At 38.6% G+C, this 19,170-nt stretch overlaps 2 protein-coding genes across 3 annotated transcripts in view; one reads left to right on the forward strand and one right to left on the reverse strand.

The window, feature by feature from the left end:
- The first annotated feature begins 44 nt into the window (after nucleotides 1-44).
- On the forward strand, nucleotides 45-9,002 carry LOC107096661 (transcription factor SOX-10-like). 2 transcript variants are annotated; one of them, XM_015393421.1, is made up of 4 exons: nucleotides 45-173; nucleotides 2,346-3,199; nucleotides 6,027-6,295; nucleotides 6,456-9,002. In XM_015393421.1, the coding sequence occupies exons 2-4, from the start codon at nucleotides 2,769-2,771 to the stop codon at nucleotides 7,211-7,213; spliced, it is 1,458 nt and encodes a 485-aa protein (XP_015248907.1). In that variant the 5' UTR covers nucleotides 45-173; nucleotides 2,346-2,768; the 3' UTR covers nucleotides 7,214-9,002. The 2 variants fall into 2 exon arrangements, with proteins under 2 accessions (XP_015248907.1, XP_015248908.1); XM_015393422.1 differs by having other exon boundaries at nucleotides 6,027-6,187.
- An 8,459-nt stretch (nucleotides 9,003-17,461) lies between these two features.
- Nucleotides 17,462-19,170, reverse strand: part of polr2f (polymerase (RNA) II (DNA directed) polypeptide F) — a 5,746-nt gene continuing 4,037 nt past the window's right edge. The window contains exons 4-5 of the mRNA XM_015393415.1: nucleotides 17,950-18,021; nucleotides 17,462-17,856 (exon numbers count right to left, since the gene is read on the reverse strand). Of these exons, the coding sequence (XP_015248901.1) occupies nucleotides 17,766-17,856; nucleotides 17,950-18,021 (163 nt within the window). The 3' untranslated portion in view covers nucleotides 17,462-17,765. The remainder of the gene's footprint in view (nucleotides 17,857-17,949; nucleotides 18,022-19,170) is intronic.

A 19,170-nucleotide genomic window follows, 5' to 3' on the forward strand; every position in this document is an offset into this window, starting at 1 on the left:
TTTTTGCTCCTGTCCTCGCACAAGGGGCTCTTTAAGCCCTGGCACAGACACACAGAGCCAGCATTCATTCTCGGGCTGCGAACGAGGGGGCTGGGGAGCGAGCTTCACTTTGGAAACTCGGGAACTCACGGATTCTCGTGCAAAACCGGCGACCTCCTTTTCTCATTCCCGAAGTAAGGCGCTTAGCATTTCAAACCTTTTGCTCTCTGCTGATGGTGGCTGCCCTGGCTCCGAGATTTGATCATTTCTCTTCTTCAAAACCCTAACTCCAGAGCAGAAATGTAACGTTATGATTTGATTACTGATAAAGAGATGCAGGGTTATTGTATTTATAATTTATTTATTTTTTGGCTTTGAGGTTTTGGTCTTCCAGGTGTTTTTATCAACATCTTGCTCCAAAAAGCTTTTATTATTTGATGCATTATTGTTAGATTATTACTTTAATTTGTGGAATAAGTGCTTCTGTTTCACATTGATTCTCTGATGTGTTTTTATTGCAACGTTGACCAAAATGGGTTTTTTTATGGTGTCCAACTGCTGAAACTCTATTTTGCGCACTTTTAAACTCTCTTTTATACTTTAAATTTAATGTTTCTGCTCGATGGGTTTTGACTAGCCTTACAGACTAAAATGAATAACAACAACAACAAAAGTTTTGGAGCAAGCAAATTAAGGCCAACTTATTGGCCAGTCAGGCGGTGATAATGACATCCCATCGCCCGAATTCCTTATGCCCGGAAAATGTGCTTATGATACTCTACAATATAACCAACAAGTTCAATTTCTTTATTTTTTGAAAGCAGTTTAGACAATCTAAATTGTAAAGTCGTTTATTTTTTATTATTTGCATAAGCGTCACCAGCGAAGCAAAATGCTGAGAATTTGTTTTTCCTTTTACGCACAGCATTGAAATCTCTTGGGACCCAATGACAGCCTGCAAATTGGGACTTGCAGACCAGGTGGTTAGCGAATATTTAAAATGGACAGGTGGTTGAGCTTCTTTCACCTTTTTTTATAGGAATGAATACCATCGGCACCCATTAATTAGGCTACTGTTATCAATTCCTGAAGGTATCTATTTAGAAATCCAATCAGCACGAAATTGTGTTTGCAAGCGTCCATAACTGTGTAGTTCAACAGCCTCTTTGTTGTGCACAAAAGTTCGCCTTTACGAAGGTTAATTTTAAGGGAGGGGTAAATTGATGTATTTTTTTTTTAAGTGCTGGTAGACTTTCTTCCAGTTTTACAAATACGCAGTGTCTCGCTTGCGCAAGCGTAAAGGAAACGCGCGCACTCAAGGTTAATGTTTCCATCACCTCGCCAACTATTATGCACCAGAGCAGAAATCCGAGCTCTGTGCTGCTGAAAGTACTAATCCTACACGAAACTTAAAAAAAAAAAAAAAAGCTCCAGATTTAGAAAGAAAAAAACAATATTTTCCTTTTTTTTTTCTTTAGGGTCAACTTTCATTTAAGTTTATTTAAAACGTTTCACAAAACAATATGACAAGTTATACATGGGAGCAGAAGTATACCATTATTTTTTTTTTTTATTTCATCTTTTTCCAAGTGAAATAAGTTGTGAAATAGTCCTGAAAATCTTCTTAGCTGCTATAATCAAGAATACAGAGTTTGGTGAAAAGATGGTGGCAGGGTCTGATTGGTAAAAAAAAGAAGAAGAATAAGAATAAATAAACAAAGACTAAACAAATCATTTACTGGAAATTCAGTCAATGAAATAATTATTTGAAATCATAAAATTACAAATTGCAATTTCAGAGAAAACCAGTTCATCCACTTGGTGGCGCATCTACCCATCTAAGGGTTTGCAATAATTAAAGGACTAATGTATTTTGTCATCTCAACTTCATCTTCATTTGTACTGGTGCCATGATCATCCCTATAAGTTTGCTTATATGCATTATGAATTTAACGAATGTAAAGCACAGGTTAAAGAGCCACACTGTTTATTTACTTAATGCATTTATATTTTTTAAATATATCTTTGCCATTTATTAGCTTTTCGTAGAAACCTGTTTGAACTGCACAATGAGCACTGGATATGACAGTAAATAAAAAAAAAAATATATATATATATACATATATAAATGTGTGTTTGCAGTTTTCATGCGTTTCACCCCAAGATTAACAATGACCCCCAGAAGTCTGCCCTTAACTACACTTTGTGGAAGCGCCCCTGTCTAGGTGAACATACCATTATGACACAATTTAAAATCAACCTGATTCATAGTTGGTTGAATTTTATTTTGAAAAAATGAAATAAATAAAACAAGGAAGCAGGGTTTGCTGAATTCATGCCATATACCAAAACATTTGCTGTTCCAGGTCCTCGCTGTTGGATTTCAACCACAGGACACACGCAGGAGAGAGAGAAGTGAGGAAGGAAGTGAGGCTGGGTGAGTTTGGCACAGACCGCTGTCCATTAGCAGGTAAACTGGGGTCCAAGGTGCGCACTGAGCCGCCTATGATACCAACAACACGGATGGAAAGAACTTTAATGTGGAACCCTCACAGAGTTTTGCAACGGAGGCTCAGAGTAGAGACAGACTGGCAGTTTATATTATAACTTCAGAGGAGGAAAAAGAGACAGAACGCAGTGCTGCCAATCGGTGCGTCAGTCCAAGTTAAACAGGAGCAGGAGCCCGACAGGTAGAACTGAGCTTTCAGGAAGGTTAAGGTCCTCTAGAGGAGTATAAGAGTATAAGAGAGAAAGAGAGAAAGAGAGAGAGAGAAAGGGGGGCAAAGAAGATGGCGAGAGAGGAGCAGAGCTTTTCAGAAGTGGAGCTCAGTCCCGGCTTGTCGGATGACAGTCGCTCCCTGTCCCCGGGTCATTCCTCCGGGGCGGCAGGTGGACTCGATTCGCCTCTCGGCGGGCAGCAGCCGCAGCTTGCGGCTCTGGATGACGCCTCTGCGGGCTGCTCGTCCGTCAAGTCCGACGACGAGGACGAGCGCTTCCCCGCCGGCATCCGCGAGGCGGTGAGTCAGGTGCTCAACTGTTACGACTGGACCATCGTGCCGATGCCCGTGCGCGTGAGCGCAGGAAGCAAGAGCAAGTCGCACGTGAAGAGGCCAATGAACGCCTTCATGGTGTGGGCGCAGGCGGCGAGGAGGAAACTGGCCGACCAGCATCCCCATCTGCACAACGCGGAGCTGAGCAAGACCCTGGGGAAACTGTGGAGGTGAGGGGCCCAGTGGGGGCCGCTGATCAGTGAGCTGATGCCCAGTGGTTAGGGGCCCAATGGGGGCCGCTGATCACTGAGCTGATGCTTACATTCAGAATACTTACAGAATGGAGAGACAACATCAGAGCTAAGAAAACTTGATTGTTGAACAGGAACCAAAACTAAATAGACAATAATTGGATTAAATGTGCAGGAAAGTGCTGAGCAGGCCATTATACAAAACACCAGTTAAAGAAAACAAAGCATATTGTACAAAAACATATATAGTGTATAGATTAAACAACAATCTAAATGCAGCTTTAATAAATGCACCACATCCTTTTCCTTTAGATGTTTTATGTGCTGCAAGGGAACTTGCCTCATCTCAACCCCTTTACCAGGGATCTACAACCTGTGGCTCCAGAGCCACATGTGTCTCTTTGGCCCCTTCAATGTAACAACACCAAATAAGAAATTAGTTTAGGAATTAAGGCTATAAGAAGGGATTCTTCTGTATATTTTTTTTAGCTTTAGTGTACTTTCCTATTTTAGGGAGGCTTCATTTTTCATATTTTTGGTGGATCACTTATTTTGCCTCATTCTAACATATCAATGATTCCTTTTTTCTATAACTAAGAGTAAATGATTTATGGGTTTTCTTTAAAAATGGGAAAATAAAAAATTTTGGTTCAATTTTAAAATTTATAATATTTTTATTATAGCTCTTGAAAAATTTCTTTTTGTAGCAACAGTGGCAAAAGAGGTTGCAGACCCCTCTGGAGATGTCTTGACAATCACTTAGACTAAGAAATACTTTCTGTAGAGTCAGAGGTCACATCCCAGAACTTTTCAGCCCTTAAGATAAGTAAGAATAATTTAAATATTTAACCTGCCTTTCACACACAGGACATTGAACATAATAATTCCCAAATCTTTTGCATCAATGTATATTTATTTACTTTAACACAACTGTTTCATGTTCTATCCTGTTAATGTGAACATTTCAGTTTTATTTTTAATAAAGAGCATAAAAATGAACAATTACATCTGCACAGATATGCCTGATAAAACAATGTTTTTGTTTTTTTTTTGTTTGGTTGTTTTTTTGTTGGTCTTTAAAAATGTCCATAGTATCCAAATAGAGAAACTGTCTAGAAGTAGAGGATTATCAAACTGGAAAGCTTAGCTTTAGGTTTCACACGAGGAACAACAAGGAGATTCTTGGAATAAAAAGCTTTTTAAAGCTAAAGACCTCTTCAGTTGTAATCATGAGCTTATAAGTTTTTTATTTTTTTTATTTAGTCTTTCAGAGGTACTGATTAATGCATTTGGTAAGTTCCTACAAATTTAAATTAAGATTCCAGTATAGCACCTGCAGGTTTCAGAAGGCAAACAGCTGAGGTTCTAGGAACTTACAGACTCTCTTTGGTGCTAAAAATGGTAAAAATGCAACAACTAATCCAAATACATATTAAAATGGTTATGTGCTGTGTTCAAATCGAAATATGTATTTGCATTCAACAGTTATCAGGAAAAGGTTGGTCAACCCTTTGCTCACAGAGAGGCTTCAAATGTTTGTTGTTGGAGCATAGTGAGATGACATCATGTGGAAGCGGTTCAAAATTTACTTTTATCTAGCAATTAATATTAAAAATAACTTAGGGAGACTCCTCGTCCTGCATGATGCTTACCTTTATTTGGTCACAACCAACCTATTGTGCATATTTTGTTTTCGTGAGTGTCTCATGATCACATGATTATGACTAAACATTACTGAGGGATTTTCTTCAGTCAAGATATTTTCTTAACATTTTATACTACATCATTCATTTCAGATGGTATGAATTGAATTTAACGATTATACATCACCAGAAGTCTTATTCTAAATCATTGCATTAACTGCGAACAAGTTTAGATCTTCTTTCATGAAAACTCAGATCTAAAGTTTAAATTTGGACAGTTATGTGTGAAAAACAATACTTCCCAATTAAAGTCAAGAGGCTTAGTAAAGGGAGTTTAACTTGATTGGATAAAATATAAATCTGATAAAGACCTGACCCTGGGTTCAGGCAGGATCAGTTAATTGGCCCTGAAACACGATGAACAGGGAGGCTAAGGAAGGTCGGGGCTTTCTCATGCCATCCCTGCCAGCAGCAGTAATTGTAGGAGTTCAGTTCCATGATCCTAAACAGGATGCAACCCTGGCCTTTTTATTTCATTACTGAATAACCCCCCTAGCAGGCATATCTATCAGCTGTGGACTTTTATCAAATGAAGATTTCTGAGGAACCAGAGGCGACACTGACACAAATATGGTTTGTTAAAACCTAAAAAAAAACATCAGAGGATCATATTTTTATTAATTTGTTCTCCATATTTTACAGTGCCTTGTAACAATGATTCTTTCTATCAGAGAAGGCAAAGTAGTTTATAATTGTAAAGGAGGCATGCGTTTCATTTTGTTTATTTTAGGATTAGATTGAAAAAGTGCGATGTACTTTTTTATCCCTACTGACAAACATAGTGGTGGCAGCAGTATGCTGTGGGAATGCCTTGTTTCAGCACTGATAGAGAAGCTAGAGGGAATATGAAGGGTTCTGTGTTTAATCTGGTCAGCTGAGTACAAAGGCTTTGTGTAAAACATGAAATCAAAATGACTTGTTTTAGATTCAATGATATTATAAAAACATAATGACAGATTATTTCAATCATTACTTATATCCGGCATATATCCTACTTAACAGTAAATAATTATGTCTCATCTAGGATTGGTTGCATTTCTTTGAGCTTTTTAAGCTTCCTGTAAATCAAATTGATCTACTAAAATCTGTCCTTTCCCTCCAAGGCTCCTCAATGAGAGCGACAAGCGGCCCTTCATTGAAGAGGCTGAGAGGCTGAGGAAGCAGCACAAGAAGGATTACCCGGACTACAAATACCAGCCCAGACGCCGCAAAAACGGAAAGCTCGGCTCCGGGTCAGGAAGTGAGGGCGATGGCCATTTGGAGGGTGAGGTCACCCACAGCCAGTCCCACTATAAGGGCCTCCAACTGGAAGTGGCCCACAGCGGGGGAGCCGCGTCCCCTCTGGCTGATGGGCACCCCCCTCATGCTGCAGGTGGGCTGAAGGCTCCCTCCTGCTGAAACCCCTTAGATACTATCACTGTCACAATGTTAGATCTATAAGAATTGCAAATACAAATGATGGTACAGCTTTAGGTAAAATTTTCTTACCTGTGAGACAAAAGAGGGCTAATAATCACTCTGTGTCTTTATAGGTCAGAGTCACAGTCCTCCCACACCTCCCACCACTCCCAAGACTGAACTCAAGAGAGAGGGAGCTGGGAATGGCAGCACCCGTGGCCCCATGGGAGCAGAAGGTGCTTCAGGATCTGGCAAACCTCATATCGACTTTGGCAATGTGGACATTGGTGAGATAAGCCATGAGGTGATGGCCAACATGGAGCCATTTGATGTCAATGAGTTTGATCAGTACCTTCCCCCTAACGGGCATCCAGGGGCTGGGCAGATTGCTGCAGCAGGAGGTGCTGCCGCGGCTTCTCAGGCCTCTTCCTATGCCTACGGCATCTCGACGGCTTTGGCTGCAGCCAGTGGACACTCAGCAGCCTGGCTTTCAAAGCAGCAACAGCAGCAGCAACACCACGGCTCCTCAATGGGTTCGGATCCATCCAAGGCGCAGATCAAGAGTGAGGCGGGGGGTCCTGGGGCTCATTTTGCTGACGCAGCCTCACCAGGTGCCCATGTCACCTACACGACGCTCAGCCTTCCCCACTACAGCTCCGCATTCCCCTCTTTGGCCTCGAGGGCTCAGTTTGCAGAATATGCCGACCACCAGCCCTCAGGGACATACTATGGCCACTCGGGCCAGGCGTCAGGGTTGTACTCTGCCTTTTCTTACATGGGACCCTCCCAGAGGCCCCTCTACACAGCCATCACTGACCCATCCAGTGCCTCGCAGTCGCACAGCCCGACTCACTGGGAACAGCCCGTCTACACCACATTGTCGCGGCCATGACAGATAGTGAACCCAGAAAGAACCGGTGCAGGTTCAGCCCCGGTGTCAGACCAAAGCAGGAGAGGCGGCGGCACCAACAGCAGCTCTGTTGGTCACGTCAGAGATAGAAGTGCTCTGGTCTGGGGGGATTGGGCTGGCACTGGGGGAGTTGGCTGGGGAGGCAGAACGGGTCACACCTTCTGATCCCAGCCAGATGCAGAGAATGCCGTCACAGCGCATGATTGAGTATCAAGCGTTGGGCTTTTGAATCGCGTTTTATTTACTGACAGCACTCGTTGTAGGAGTCTGGGAGAGTAATACCATGGCGATACAAAGAAAAACAACTATTCAACAGCACTGCAGCAGAGCTTGAGACCCTCAAAACATCACAACTAAACATTTATAAGGGGGAGAAAAGCTTAAATCCCCATTAGTGTGAAGACTTCCTGTGCATTACAGATGGTACATCAGCTTTTACAAGCCTTTTCCACAGCCAGGCCTTGTGTTGTAAGGGGTTGTGAGGGGTCTAACTAAAAGCAAGCCAAATTCTGTTTGAAAGAAATGCATCAAATGCCACACATCGGGGTTTTCCATTCTAACTCAGGACTGATCTCTAATCTCCCGCAATATTAAAACAGCATTATTTTCAGTTTACACATTTGCATGTGTTCATCCGACGCCTCGTTGTAAACAAAGCAAACAGACACCAGTTAAGCAAAGTGCGTCGCATGTTTTCACTGAACTGTGCGCCGTCTTCGAGATAGGCGACGAAGGCACCTGCTAAATATTTATGCCTGCAGATGCAAACTTTTTGTAAGATGACCAAAGTTTTACAACCAAAACTTTTGATGTTTTCTATAGAAGAAACAGAAACTTTCATAGATGTTTCTCCCAACGTGACATCCCAAACTACCTGACATTCTGTACTTAAGTAGACCTTTTTTTTTTTTAGGTTTAGCTTTACTTTGGAAATGTTTGTGTCAAAATCTACGTTTGCCTCTTTTCTTTTACATTAGCACTGATAAGTATGAAAATTTATGAGCTTTTTTTTTAACATTCATGATCAATTTATTCTTTTTATTGTTCGTGGTAAAAATAATGTGCCACAGAGAACACATTTCATTGTATTTGCTATTAATACTTTGTTTTATATATATACATCTGCCATCACTAACTACACTGGAAGACTTCACTGTTGTTTCTCTCTTTGGAAAAGTTCAGTATTCAGTGTTTGAGAGTCCAACAGCTAGCTGCCACATGTGAAGTGTTTTAATGCAGTTCGATATTAACTGAAAGAATGTGCCTTTTCCTTATTAATGCGTACTAACGATTCATACAGAAGAGCAACACCTTCTTGGTCATTTGCTTTTTTTTATTGATAACTTTTATGTCTCTTTATTTTCATAACTAATATCACTTTGATATATCAGCTTCTCTAAAGCTTTGATTAACCTTAAGCAAAGGTGAAATATACAAAAATATTTTTTGCTGTCTTGTGTAAAATGTATAATGATTTGAAACATGTTTAAATTTATGGCTTTCACTTTCTGTCACTGCTTTTTCTTGTAATTTGAACATTTACCTTCACAGGTCGGCTCTTAGTGTTTCGTTTCTTATTTAAGTGTATTTTATATTATTTTGCACTGCCATTTCCTTTTATTATAAACCCATATAACTGACACAGAGTTGATGTTTTTGACCAGCAGATTATGACTAAACCACATAAAAACATGAGCTCAAAGCCTTAAAATATGAAAATTATATGTGCTCTTTTTTTCTTTTTCTTTAAATAAAATGATTTGTCTGCTTGGATATGATGCTGCCTCTTTGGTTATTCTAGTGATAAGATTTAATCTGTTAGGCTGACTGAAAATTAAGAAAAATAAAACTGAACCAATGTGATTCATCTTTTGAGTAAAGAACACCACAGCTTCATAATATCATAGTTGCATACAAAAAAGAAAAAAAGTATAAGAGAATCTGAAGATTTACGTAAATCAAAAAACTCAATTATTATTAAATATTTATTTATACTTTTATTTTTCAAGGTATATATTTGCAAATCTACATCAAAACTTATTAAATGTGTCCATTTTCAGTGCTTGTGATAGAATAATAGACTTTTATTCTCTTTTCTGCAACTTAAGCACCTAATTAATGGGACTTTGTGCTCAAGTGTCATGACTTTGGACAGTTGCTTGACATACGTCCAAATGCATTACCTGGAATGTAGACAGCAGACCTTCAAACATGACTCTGCAATCCCTACATAGCCCTATATTTAATCTGTGCTTTCAATTATGGGTTATAAATGCAAGTAAATAAAATGGCCAAACACTATAGTGTTAAAAACTGCTGTCTTAAAAATCACCAAACCCTTTTTATTTCCGCTATCAAAGGTTATGGATTTTCAACTAAAACCTGGGTTAAAGCGACTCCTGCCTAATGTAGAGGATGCCAATGGGTGGGTTTGGAGGGATAAACCCTAACCTGTTATATTGGATACATAATAATGTACATTTTATGATACATAAAAAAAAAATAAAAATGTTATTTTTTTTATTAGAGATTGTATTAAGTAATACATTTTTGGAACTTCTGAGCTCCTCGGTGCCTCTTTCATATAGAAATACAACATAAACAAATAATTAAATCACGATGAAAGCAAACATAAATACTAACAAAAACTGTATCAATCTCAGTCTGTATATTAACTTTATGACCTGTATTGGATAATAAACATGTTCTCCAGACTGAAGCCATTAATATTACAAAAAAGCCAACTGTCTCAATTGAGATTAATTTAAGTCTAATCAGATCTGCGTTTGTCTCTCCTGTTTTTGGTGGCTTCTTATTGTGTAGTAGTGGGAATTTAAGAAAATATCTCTGTTAGAGAGCTTCTCAAGCTCTGTGCTGCTGAACACCTGGATCCAGTCTTCTCGTCAGGCTGATTAGTGCTTATGAGGGCTGTAGGAGCATCATATCTTTGCAGGATGATGACCAACCAGAGCTTTCACATATCCTTTCCGACCTACCCAAGGGGGGGTACCAGTCCACTGCTGTTTGCAGTTTTATGCTCTCATGAGCCACTTCACCAGCGCTGCCTGCTCTCCAGCCTGTTGCTCACTTCAACAAATCATCTCTCCTGGATATCAATCTGACTCTCTTGAATCCTGGACCTTCTTGAAAACAAACCTGGGACCTAACAACCCCAAGATCTCACCAAGTAACCCATCATCTCATCTGTTTTCTGGCCAGCTTTGTTAATCAGCCTCTCTCCTCTGTAGAAGATCTGGAAAAGATGCAAAAACTCCAACCCTCCTATAACACTGCCCTATCGCCTTGTTGAAACTTTTGTGAATATTCTTACCTTAAATATCTTAAATTCAAGGTAAATATCTTACTTTGATCTACTCCTGTGTGATTCTGCCTGTGGGTCAAGAAATGATCACCCAATATGACAGAAGCTTAAGGGGACAGCCGTTCTTTTCTAAATTATTGTTAAAGTGAACCGGAAATGTTCGGGTAAATGTTTCCTAGAAGCCAAACAGTTAAAGTTTAATCCGTAGTCTAATCATAAGACATTGATTTAGTGTGATGTTTTTTAGTAGAAGGGCCATAACAGTTGGATCCTTTCTAGAACCACCCATGCAAATTGTGAGGATGTGACGTTGAGTCTTATTTATTTAATTCATATTTTTCCATCAAGTCTGGCCTGGCTTTTGATCATCTCTCTGGACCAGCTGAGAGTAAGTTTTAACTAATGGGGGCCCCGAATTATCTGCTTAGCCATGAGAAGAGTAGACACCAGTTCTTTCCCATCAGTCTTCAAAAGTCTTCAGTCTAACTTCAATCTAACTGCTTTAGCTTGGGGGCCTCCTGCTGGTGTGGAGCTGCTTGGTTTGCCTCTGAGTTAATCAGGGTCAGTTTAAAGATTTCCTCTACCTAACTTGATCAAGTAGCCTAAAGAAGGAATGGTTGGTTTCAGATTCCTTGATGCATGTTTCAGATTTCTCCTGGTTTCCATATTTGTTAGTTTCTCATTGTACTGTGGGTTAAGCCTGACTCCTAATTCCCTCCCTGTAATCGGCTGTGTGATACTTTGGAAAGACAAAGAGGGCCATTGATGGGAATGTTTGGGGGAGGAAGGGAGGAAAGGGGAGAGTTAGGGAGCCTTTACCCAACTAACTGCTTCGTCTGTAGCTCCACACGGATACAAAGGGACCCTTACTCTCTGCAATCCTCCCTGCTCATACCCTCCCCATCACTTCCTCCAACGCTCACCTATGAAATAAACCACATTTCTTCGTCTCGTTCAACCTGGGATGGAGTAAAAGGTGCAGAATGTTGAAAATGGCATGATTTGGGAAAGTTTGCAAAGTTAGACCCCGTAAGGAGGGTGTCAGGAGAGATATAAGCTGCTAATTATTTTGATTTAAATATCTGCTCCTATTAATAGAAACAGAGTTTGCATTCAAACTTTAAAATGGGTTATTTTGACATGGAAAAAATATTGACATGAAAAAAGATCTATGCATATAGAGCCACTGGATTTTGATCTTAACATGGATAAGCCACAGAGCTATGACCGTGTAATGTTGTTATATTTTAATAATAGAAACAAATTAAAACTGAGTGTTATGAATTAGCTCATTTACACTTTAATCTGTTGTAAGGACAGCTCATTGGTACAATAAGTGAAAGAGGGACAATAGGTTTGAAGTTAAACACAATATAGGGAAACCCACCTCAGGCTCTGCAGCCCTACCTGATGAAAACAAACGGCAGACAAAAAGTTAGCCTGAAATCATCTTGTTTGCTGTTTTTCATGTGGCCTGATGACCCTGCAGTGGTTGGTCGGATGATCATCACATGTCCTCCCTCTCTAACCCATGAGACGAGCATGGCGTCAGCCTGAGGCACTGTCCCCTCCAATCAAAGGACTCCTGGGTTAAAGATGTTTCACACAGATTCTTAAAAAAAAGTCATAAATACTAAATAAGGACATTAAATTATGTCTGCCCGGTTCACACCCTGGATTTGGATCAAGTTTTAAAACACAACAAGCAGTGGTATAAGAATTTGCTTAATTTGAGACCTTATCTTAATGATAAAGGTTAGATAGTGTTTTCAAGCATAAGCTCACAATCAACAAAGAGCCAAACTTCAGCATCTGAGTCATACTAAAGCCCAGACTTTGACTAGGCCAATCCAAAACTTTCCTTTTTTAATTTCTCACCTTGTAGGGGAGCTTGTGGATATGCACTGAATCATTGTCCTGCTTTAATCCCAAGTATGATTAGAGTTACAGTCACAAACTGATGGTTAGTGACAAAGAGGAGCAAATCATCAGGGCCCTGATGCAGCCCTAGATCAACATACTACCACCCCCATGTTTGACTGTCAGTATGTACCCTCTTACTTTTCAAGAGTTTTTAGTGCTCACCAAGTTGTTTTTGATAAATATCAGATGGCACATTGTGTTCTTTTTGGTTTTCTCACATGGGTGGCACTTTCACCCAATCTCTTTTCCTAATATCGAATAAAACCGTAAGCTATAACTGAGGCAAATGAGGCATGTAGTGCCTCAGGTGTTGCTCTGGGTTTTTGCGTTTTCGTTAGTGTTTCCTTTTAGAGTTATTTTGCCAGGCAGAACATTTTTTAGGTTTTCCTCTGGTCCATGTCTCGATGGTTGTGGTAATGCTGTGGTAATATTGGACTCCTAAAGCCTTAGAATTGGCATTGTAGCCCATGCTAAGAGATATCATTGCTTCATTTCTTATTCTTAAACATCATTGGATGAAAAGTTGTGTTTTCTGAACTTTTAGGCTAGAAACTTATTTACAGTGGAAGCAAGACATTTGAAAAAATAATTAATATAGGCTATAATTTTCTCAATTTCTGACATTAAATCAAACATTTTTGCTGTTTAAGGTCAGTTAGATATAACAATACTGCAAAATCCATCTTAACCTAATACGATTTTGGATATGAAAGGTCTGCAACCTTTCATATCAAAAACAGCTAATGATGGTGGAGTGGAGGTGTTGGTTTCTAGTGGTTAGGGCATAGGGGTTGGAATCCTGAGGTTGTGAGTTCAAAACCCTCTCCCACAGACTGCCTGATTGCTCCCCTGGCGCCCCAAAGTGGCAGCCAACTNTTTCTTATTCTTAAACATCATTGGATGAAAAGTTGTGTTTTCTGAACTTTTAGGCTAGAAACTTATTTACAGTGGAAGCAAGACATTTGAAAAAATAATTAATATAGGCTATAATTTTCTCAATTTCTGACATTAAATCAAACATTTTTGCTGTTTAAGGTCAGTTAGATATAACAATACTGCAAAATCCATCTTAACCTAATACGATTTTGGATATGAAAGGTCTGCAACCTTTCATATCAAAAACAGCCATTGATGGTGGAGTGGAGGTGTTGGTTTCTAGTGGTTAGGGCATAGGGGTTGGAATCCTGAGGTTGTGAGTTCAAAACCCTCTCCCACAGACTGCCTGATTGCTCCCCTGGCGCCCCAAAGTGGCAGCCAACTACTCCCCAAAGGGAATGGGTTAAATGCAGAGAGTTAATTACTGCATTGTTACATCAGTAAAGTTTTATTTATTTTTTATTATTATTATTATATGTTCTGAGTCTAAGTAAAAGGTGTTTAGAGTTGCGAAATATTACATGACTTTTTAATAAAACACAATCTTTTATTTTCTCTAATATTTGTGCTGCTGCACTTTATGGAATGAAAATGTTAATTTACTGTCTGAAAAGCTGTACTAAACGAAATAACAGTGTCTAAGTCATAGAAAATCTGTTGCCAAATTTAACAGCCATCAGCAATTTTAGCTTTTAAAATAAGGAAAAACAAACTATTCATAAAGATGAAGCATTTATCTTCTTCTGTAGGGAAAAGACTTTTTACATCTATTTAATGTAAAAAAAAAAATAAATAATATAATTTCTAAACTAATTAAAAGGAAAAATGAATGTAATTCTGTTGTAAAAATTTAATTCAAAATTCTGCTTAAAAACCACAAAAGCTTCTAACTTTCTTTATGAGACGTTTTGCTACACAGCAGAACAATTGTTGCTTTAGGCTCTTCTAAAAGTAATGTCTCTTTTTAATTTAAGTGCCTGTTTTTATTTTCTTCTATATTATCCATGTATTTGCTTATTTTAGTGGAATATTTCTTTTACTCAGTCTATAACTGAAAGTTGCCATTATTTCTTAGGAGAGATAATGACAATATAATTCATTCCATCATGCTTTTGGGATATTTTGCTGACTTCTGGGCCACAGTGGTGTCGGATGCGGGAGCTTGCCCTGCAACCAGAGCGTTGTTGGTTCAAGCTCCGGCTCCAAGACCCTTCAGTTGCATTGCCTACTGATGGTGGTCAAAGGGCCCAGTGGCGCCTGGGTACGGCAGCCTTGCTTCTATCAGTGAGCCCCAGGGCAGCTGTGGCTACAATGTGGCATGCCACCTTCAGTATTTGAGAGTGTCTTAGTGATTTTCAATGGTTGTGTAAGAATCTGGTAATTTCAAACAGTTGAATAAACTGTAGGGACACCAATGGATGCATTTTAAGGAAAAATCTCAAACAGACTGCTTCCTTGCGTGTCACCATAGAAAAATCTAAAGAAAATCAGCCAAGGGTATCCTTAAGGGAATGTAGACTTCAACAAATCTTTATCTTTGAGTGTAATTTCCATTTGCCTGAAGGCGTTGCTTTCATCTGCTAAAAAATTAAAGGCTAGTAATAACAGGATGAAGATGTCCAACCATCAAATCATTCAGGAAGGTGAAGTCTTCTGTTTGCCAAAGACAAATAGGTTTTGGTACCTAAAACAAATATAGACTCCAGAACAGTTGGTATTATCCACAATTAAACAAATCCTGTACCAACATGGGCTAAAAGGTCAGAGAGGAAGAAGCCATGACTTCAGAACCAGTGTAAAATGCTGACATCATCACCCCAGCTGTAAAGTACAGAGGTGGTAGCAGCTTGTCTGGTTTTTTAATTGTAGGGAGGATGGGTGCTGTTCTTAAAGTAGATGATATCAGTAAATAATATTATGGGGAAGACATATTTAAATACAGCAAGGGCTTTGAAATGGATTTTAATAACTTTTACATCAAAATGTTTAGAGATTGAAGATTAAAGGTTAATAAGTTTAATGTTTTGTAACTGTCGTCACAAAGACCAGAATATTTGTGAGCAGATCTAAAAAGTGTGTAAGGTCAGTCTGTCCTATATACCAGACTCAGAAGGAACTGGCTAAAAATCAATCCAAACATCCTAAAAACGGCTTTCCGATATCAAGCAAAAAGAAATGAGATCCACGGTGGGACAATGACTTTTCATTGCTCTATAGATCCCATGCTCACATGCTTAGCAGATAATATCTACATCTTTTCACCAGTCACAGAGCCTTTTCTGAGGCATGGCTAGTAATATTACAAACCTTTAAACCTCCTTTTTCCTCCAGCTTGCAACTTTCTGCCCGAACAGCAGCTCATTCCCACAATAACAATAAAGAGACTGTTTAGCTGCTTTGCATGTGCGTGGGAAGAGAAGGGAGCCTCGTCGGGACAGTTTTTAAAGTTGTTTATCAGCTGGAGTGAACTGGCTACTGCGCTTGAAGGCAACTTCTGAACTTCTGTATAAAAAGCATCCGGTGCTTTTATAGCTTTAATAAAAACATGAAAATAAACTAACTACAATCAGGGCTCTGACTTTGGTGAATTAACCTGAAATCTGTTTTACGATGTTACTCAGTTTTACATCAGGTTTAGTTGTTGATTCCTGGCCCGGCTGTCTCTGCATGGAGTTTTTTTTCCCTCAAGCGCGTGTGGGTTCTCTCCGGGTACCCCAGCTTCCTCCCAAAGGCCAAAAATATGACTCTTAGCTTAATTGGTTTCTAAATTGTCCTTAGATGTGTGAATGGTTGTTTGTCTCTGTGTTGCCCTGTGATGCACTGGCGACCTGTCCAGGATGTTCCCCGCCTCTCGCCCATTGACAGCAGGAGAGCAGCCCTTGCTTGGGATAAGCGTGACAGAAAATGGATGGACAAATTTTAGGACAATTCCAAAATATGTGATTGGTTTGCATCCACAGTTTAACACTTTTCTCTAACATACCATGTCTGTGCCCTTATATCTATTCTATGTCACATCAGCTTTAAGTTAAAGAAACAACCAGGAAATCAGCCAAGGCAGCAATGTTAACTCTGGAAGAGCTACAGAATTCCACACCTCAGGTGGGAGAAATGGTCACAGTAACAATAATTGATTATGTAACAATGCATAATCCACTACTTCCTAAATTTAAGTATTTTTCTGCTTGATGAATTGATTAATCCAGGTGGGCCTGACATCAGTAAACATGGTCAGATACACCGGGATTAATCAGTACACCCAGTAAGTTTTCATCTACCGTGGGGGGTAAATCTATGGAATGGACTCAAACTGTGAATAGAAAGCAGTTTAGAAGACTGTACAAAAATGAAATTATTGAAAAACATGTCATGTAGGATGGGCGTATCGAAGGCAAACAATATCATGGATTATATTAATATGAAATAACAAAAGGTTTAATATGTGGTTTCTTTTTTTGCTGGTGCATATAAGTGGAGCACGAAATTATTAAGAATTAAAAATGATATGGATCTTAATGATCAAGATCTTATGTTTTCCACTTGTTCAAATTGTGTAACAAAGTGTATGACTATTTGTCTTTTTCTCTTTTCTTTTGTTTGAAATAAACCACTATGAAATTAAACAATTAACATGCAGTTTGGTCACAAAAATTGTCGTTTGAAAATATTAGGAAAACATTTTGGTGATGAACTCAGGTTCTTCTCATTAAACTTATATATATATATACTGTATATATAACAGAAAACTAATTTGAAAGTGGTTTAGGGTTAAGGTAACAGTTATTAGACTACAAAGAACACATACATAAAAAAAACTTGAAAAAAATGTTGTTCCCAGATCTTATTCACTCTTTTATTCACTTACCAGGAACTAATCATGTTTAGTGTTGGTCCATCACAGAAAATAAAATTGCATTGAAGTTTGTGGTTGACAATTGTATGAACTGTTTTTCTTGGCACCTTGGTAAAAATTCAAAGACGTGTCACTGTGTAATTGGACATTTGTATAGTCAAATCATAGACAAATTACTGACGTTTCATGTGTAAATTCAAATCTGCAAAACACCAGGGTGACACATTACGCTATAGGTAAATAAGGAAGCGGAAGCTTATAGAAAAGAGTTTATTCAGAACAATAAAACGGTTTCTTTACACAAATAATTTCTTTCAAAAAAACAACAAATGGAATATTTCAACAAGAGAGTATTTTATGAATTAAAAAAGGAAAAAATATGTTTAAGTGACATGTGTCCCTCTTGTGGCGCTTCCTTGCACTACAGCTGTTAAAACTGAGAATAAATTAATACTTCTGATCTTGACCCGCTTCAATCTGTGAGAATATGTGACAAACTGCAACACAGAGAATAGTGAAATACGGAGAGAGCAGATGGACGCTGACGCCGGATAAGAGGTCTAATCGGTTACAATGAGCTCATCACAGCCCCAGTCTTCATAGCTGCCATCAGGAAGATACCTGCGGATGATGATGGGGATCTTTCTGCTTCTGTTGGAATAAAACAACAAACTGAGATTAAACAAAAATTTTGTTCTGAAATGTGTGCCGATAAGAGGATTCAGCACTTTTACTGTGACATACTTAAGTTCTTTCATAGCGATCTGCAAGGGGTCCGTTTCTCCTTCCAGCTCCACCATCACTGGAGCACACATGCTGTGTAAAAAATACATTAGGATAAATATTTATAGGATAAATTCACTGCATTAAAATTCCAATATTCTGCAAGTGTTGCAAATGCAAAAGTTGAATAAGAATATGGGGCAATGCTGAATATGTTTTAAGCATACGAAAAACTGTTAGAGGTTTTGTGGTTTGATAAGGTGTTGGCTGGAAGTAGAGAACAGATGCAGCGTGGAGGGAACTGGGAAAAAACTGATCAATCTGGTCTAATTGGTCATTAAAGAGCTGAATTAGTACTGATTAGTTTGCTCTGCATGGGTGCTGCCTCCTACCTGTTACATAATGCCTTGGCAGTGGCTGCTATCTAAAGGATCTCACTGAGCAGGAGCAACATCAATCTACAGTATCTATGCTGAAACTAACATCCCCATGGTAGGGCGCCCTGTGTGGCTGAAACGATTAATCGGATTAATCTATTATTGAAATAATTGTAAACTAGTTTAGTAATTGATTAATCGTTAACTGGAGTGTAGAGACTGTAAACATGCGTCTAGCTGACAGAGCACTTAGAGCAGGAATCATATCAAAATTGTAAAAAAAAAAATATATATATATATATATATATAAACATTTGGCATTTAAGATAAACAAAAAAAAAAGTTTTTGCCTGTCAATATGGTCTATCCAGAACTCCTCAAGTGGAAAAGATTTAGTTTCACCTGGTTTAATTTCCTAAATATTTCCTAAAAAAGGAACCTTTTGCTGTCCAATCAAAAATGTATTAATCAAAAAAATAATAATCAACAGATTAATCGATTTGCAATATAATCTTTAGGTGTTGCCCTACTACCATGTACTTGGAAATAAAGCTTCTAACTGGGAGAAAAACACACTCGCCTCCAAATTGCACATGCAGACTCGGGAGACCAAAACAAGTATTTGTGTTTCCCTGCTATGTTTGGTACTTTTTATGTTCTGAAAACCGCAGGTTAAAATAGGAGGGCCAGGAGAATCCCACTGGTTTTCTAGAGAAATTACTCGCAAATTCACAGACTCACAGCCTTCCTGTTAAAAAAATAAATAAATAAATATTGTCAATTTTAACATTTTATTTAGATTACAAAAATAAATCGTAATTTAAATAATCCTATTTATAACGTTTTCAAAATTAAGACCTACGAA

The sequence above is a fragment of the Cyprinodon variegatus genome, unplaced genomic scaffold, assembly GCF_000732505.1.
Source record: "Cyprinodon variegatus isolate N-32 unplaced genomic scaffold, C_variegatus-1.0 Scaffold640, whole genome shotgun sequence".
NCBI lineage: Eukaryota > Metazoa > Chordata > Actinopteri > Cyprinodontiformes > Cyprinodontidae > Cyprinodon > Cyprinodon variegatus.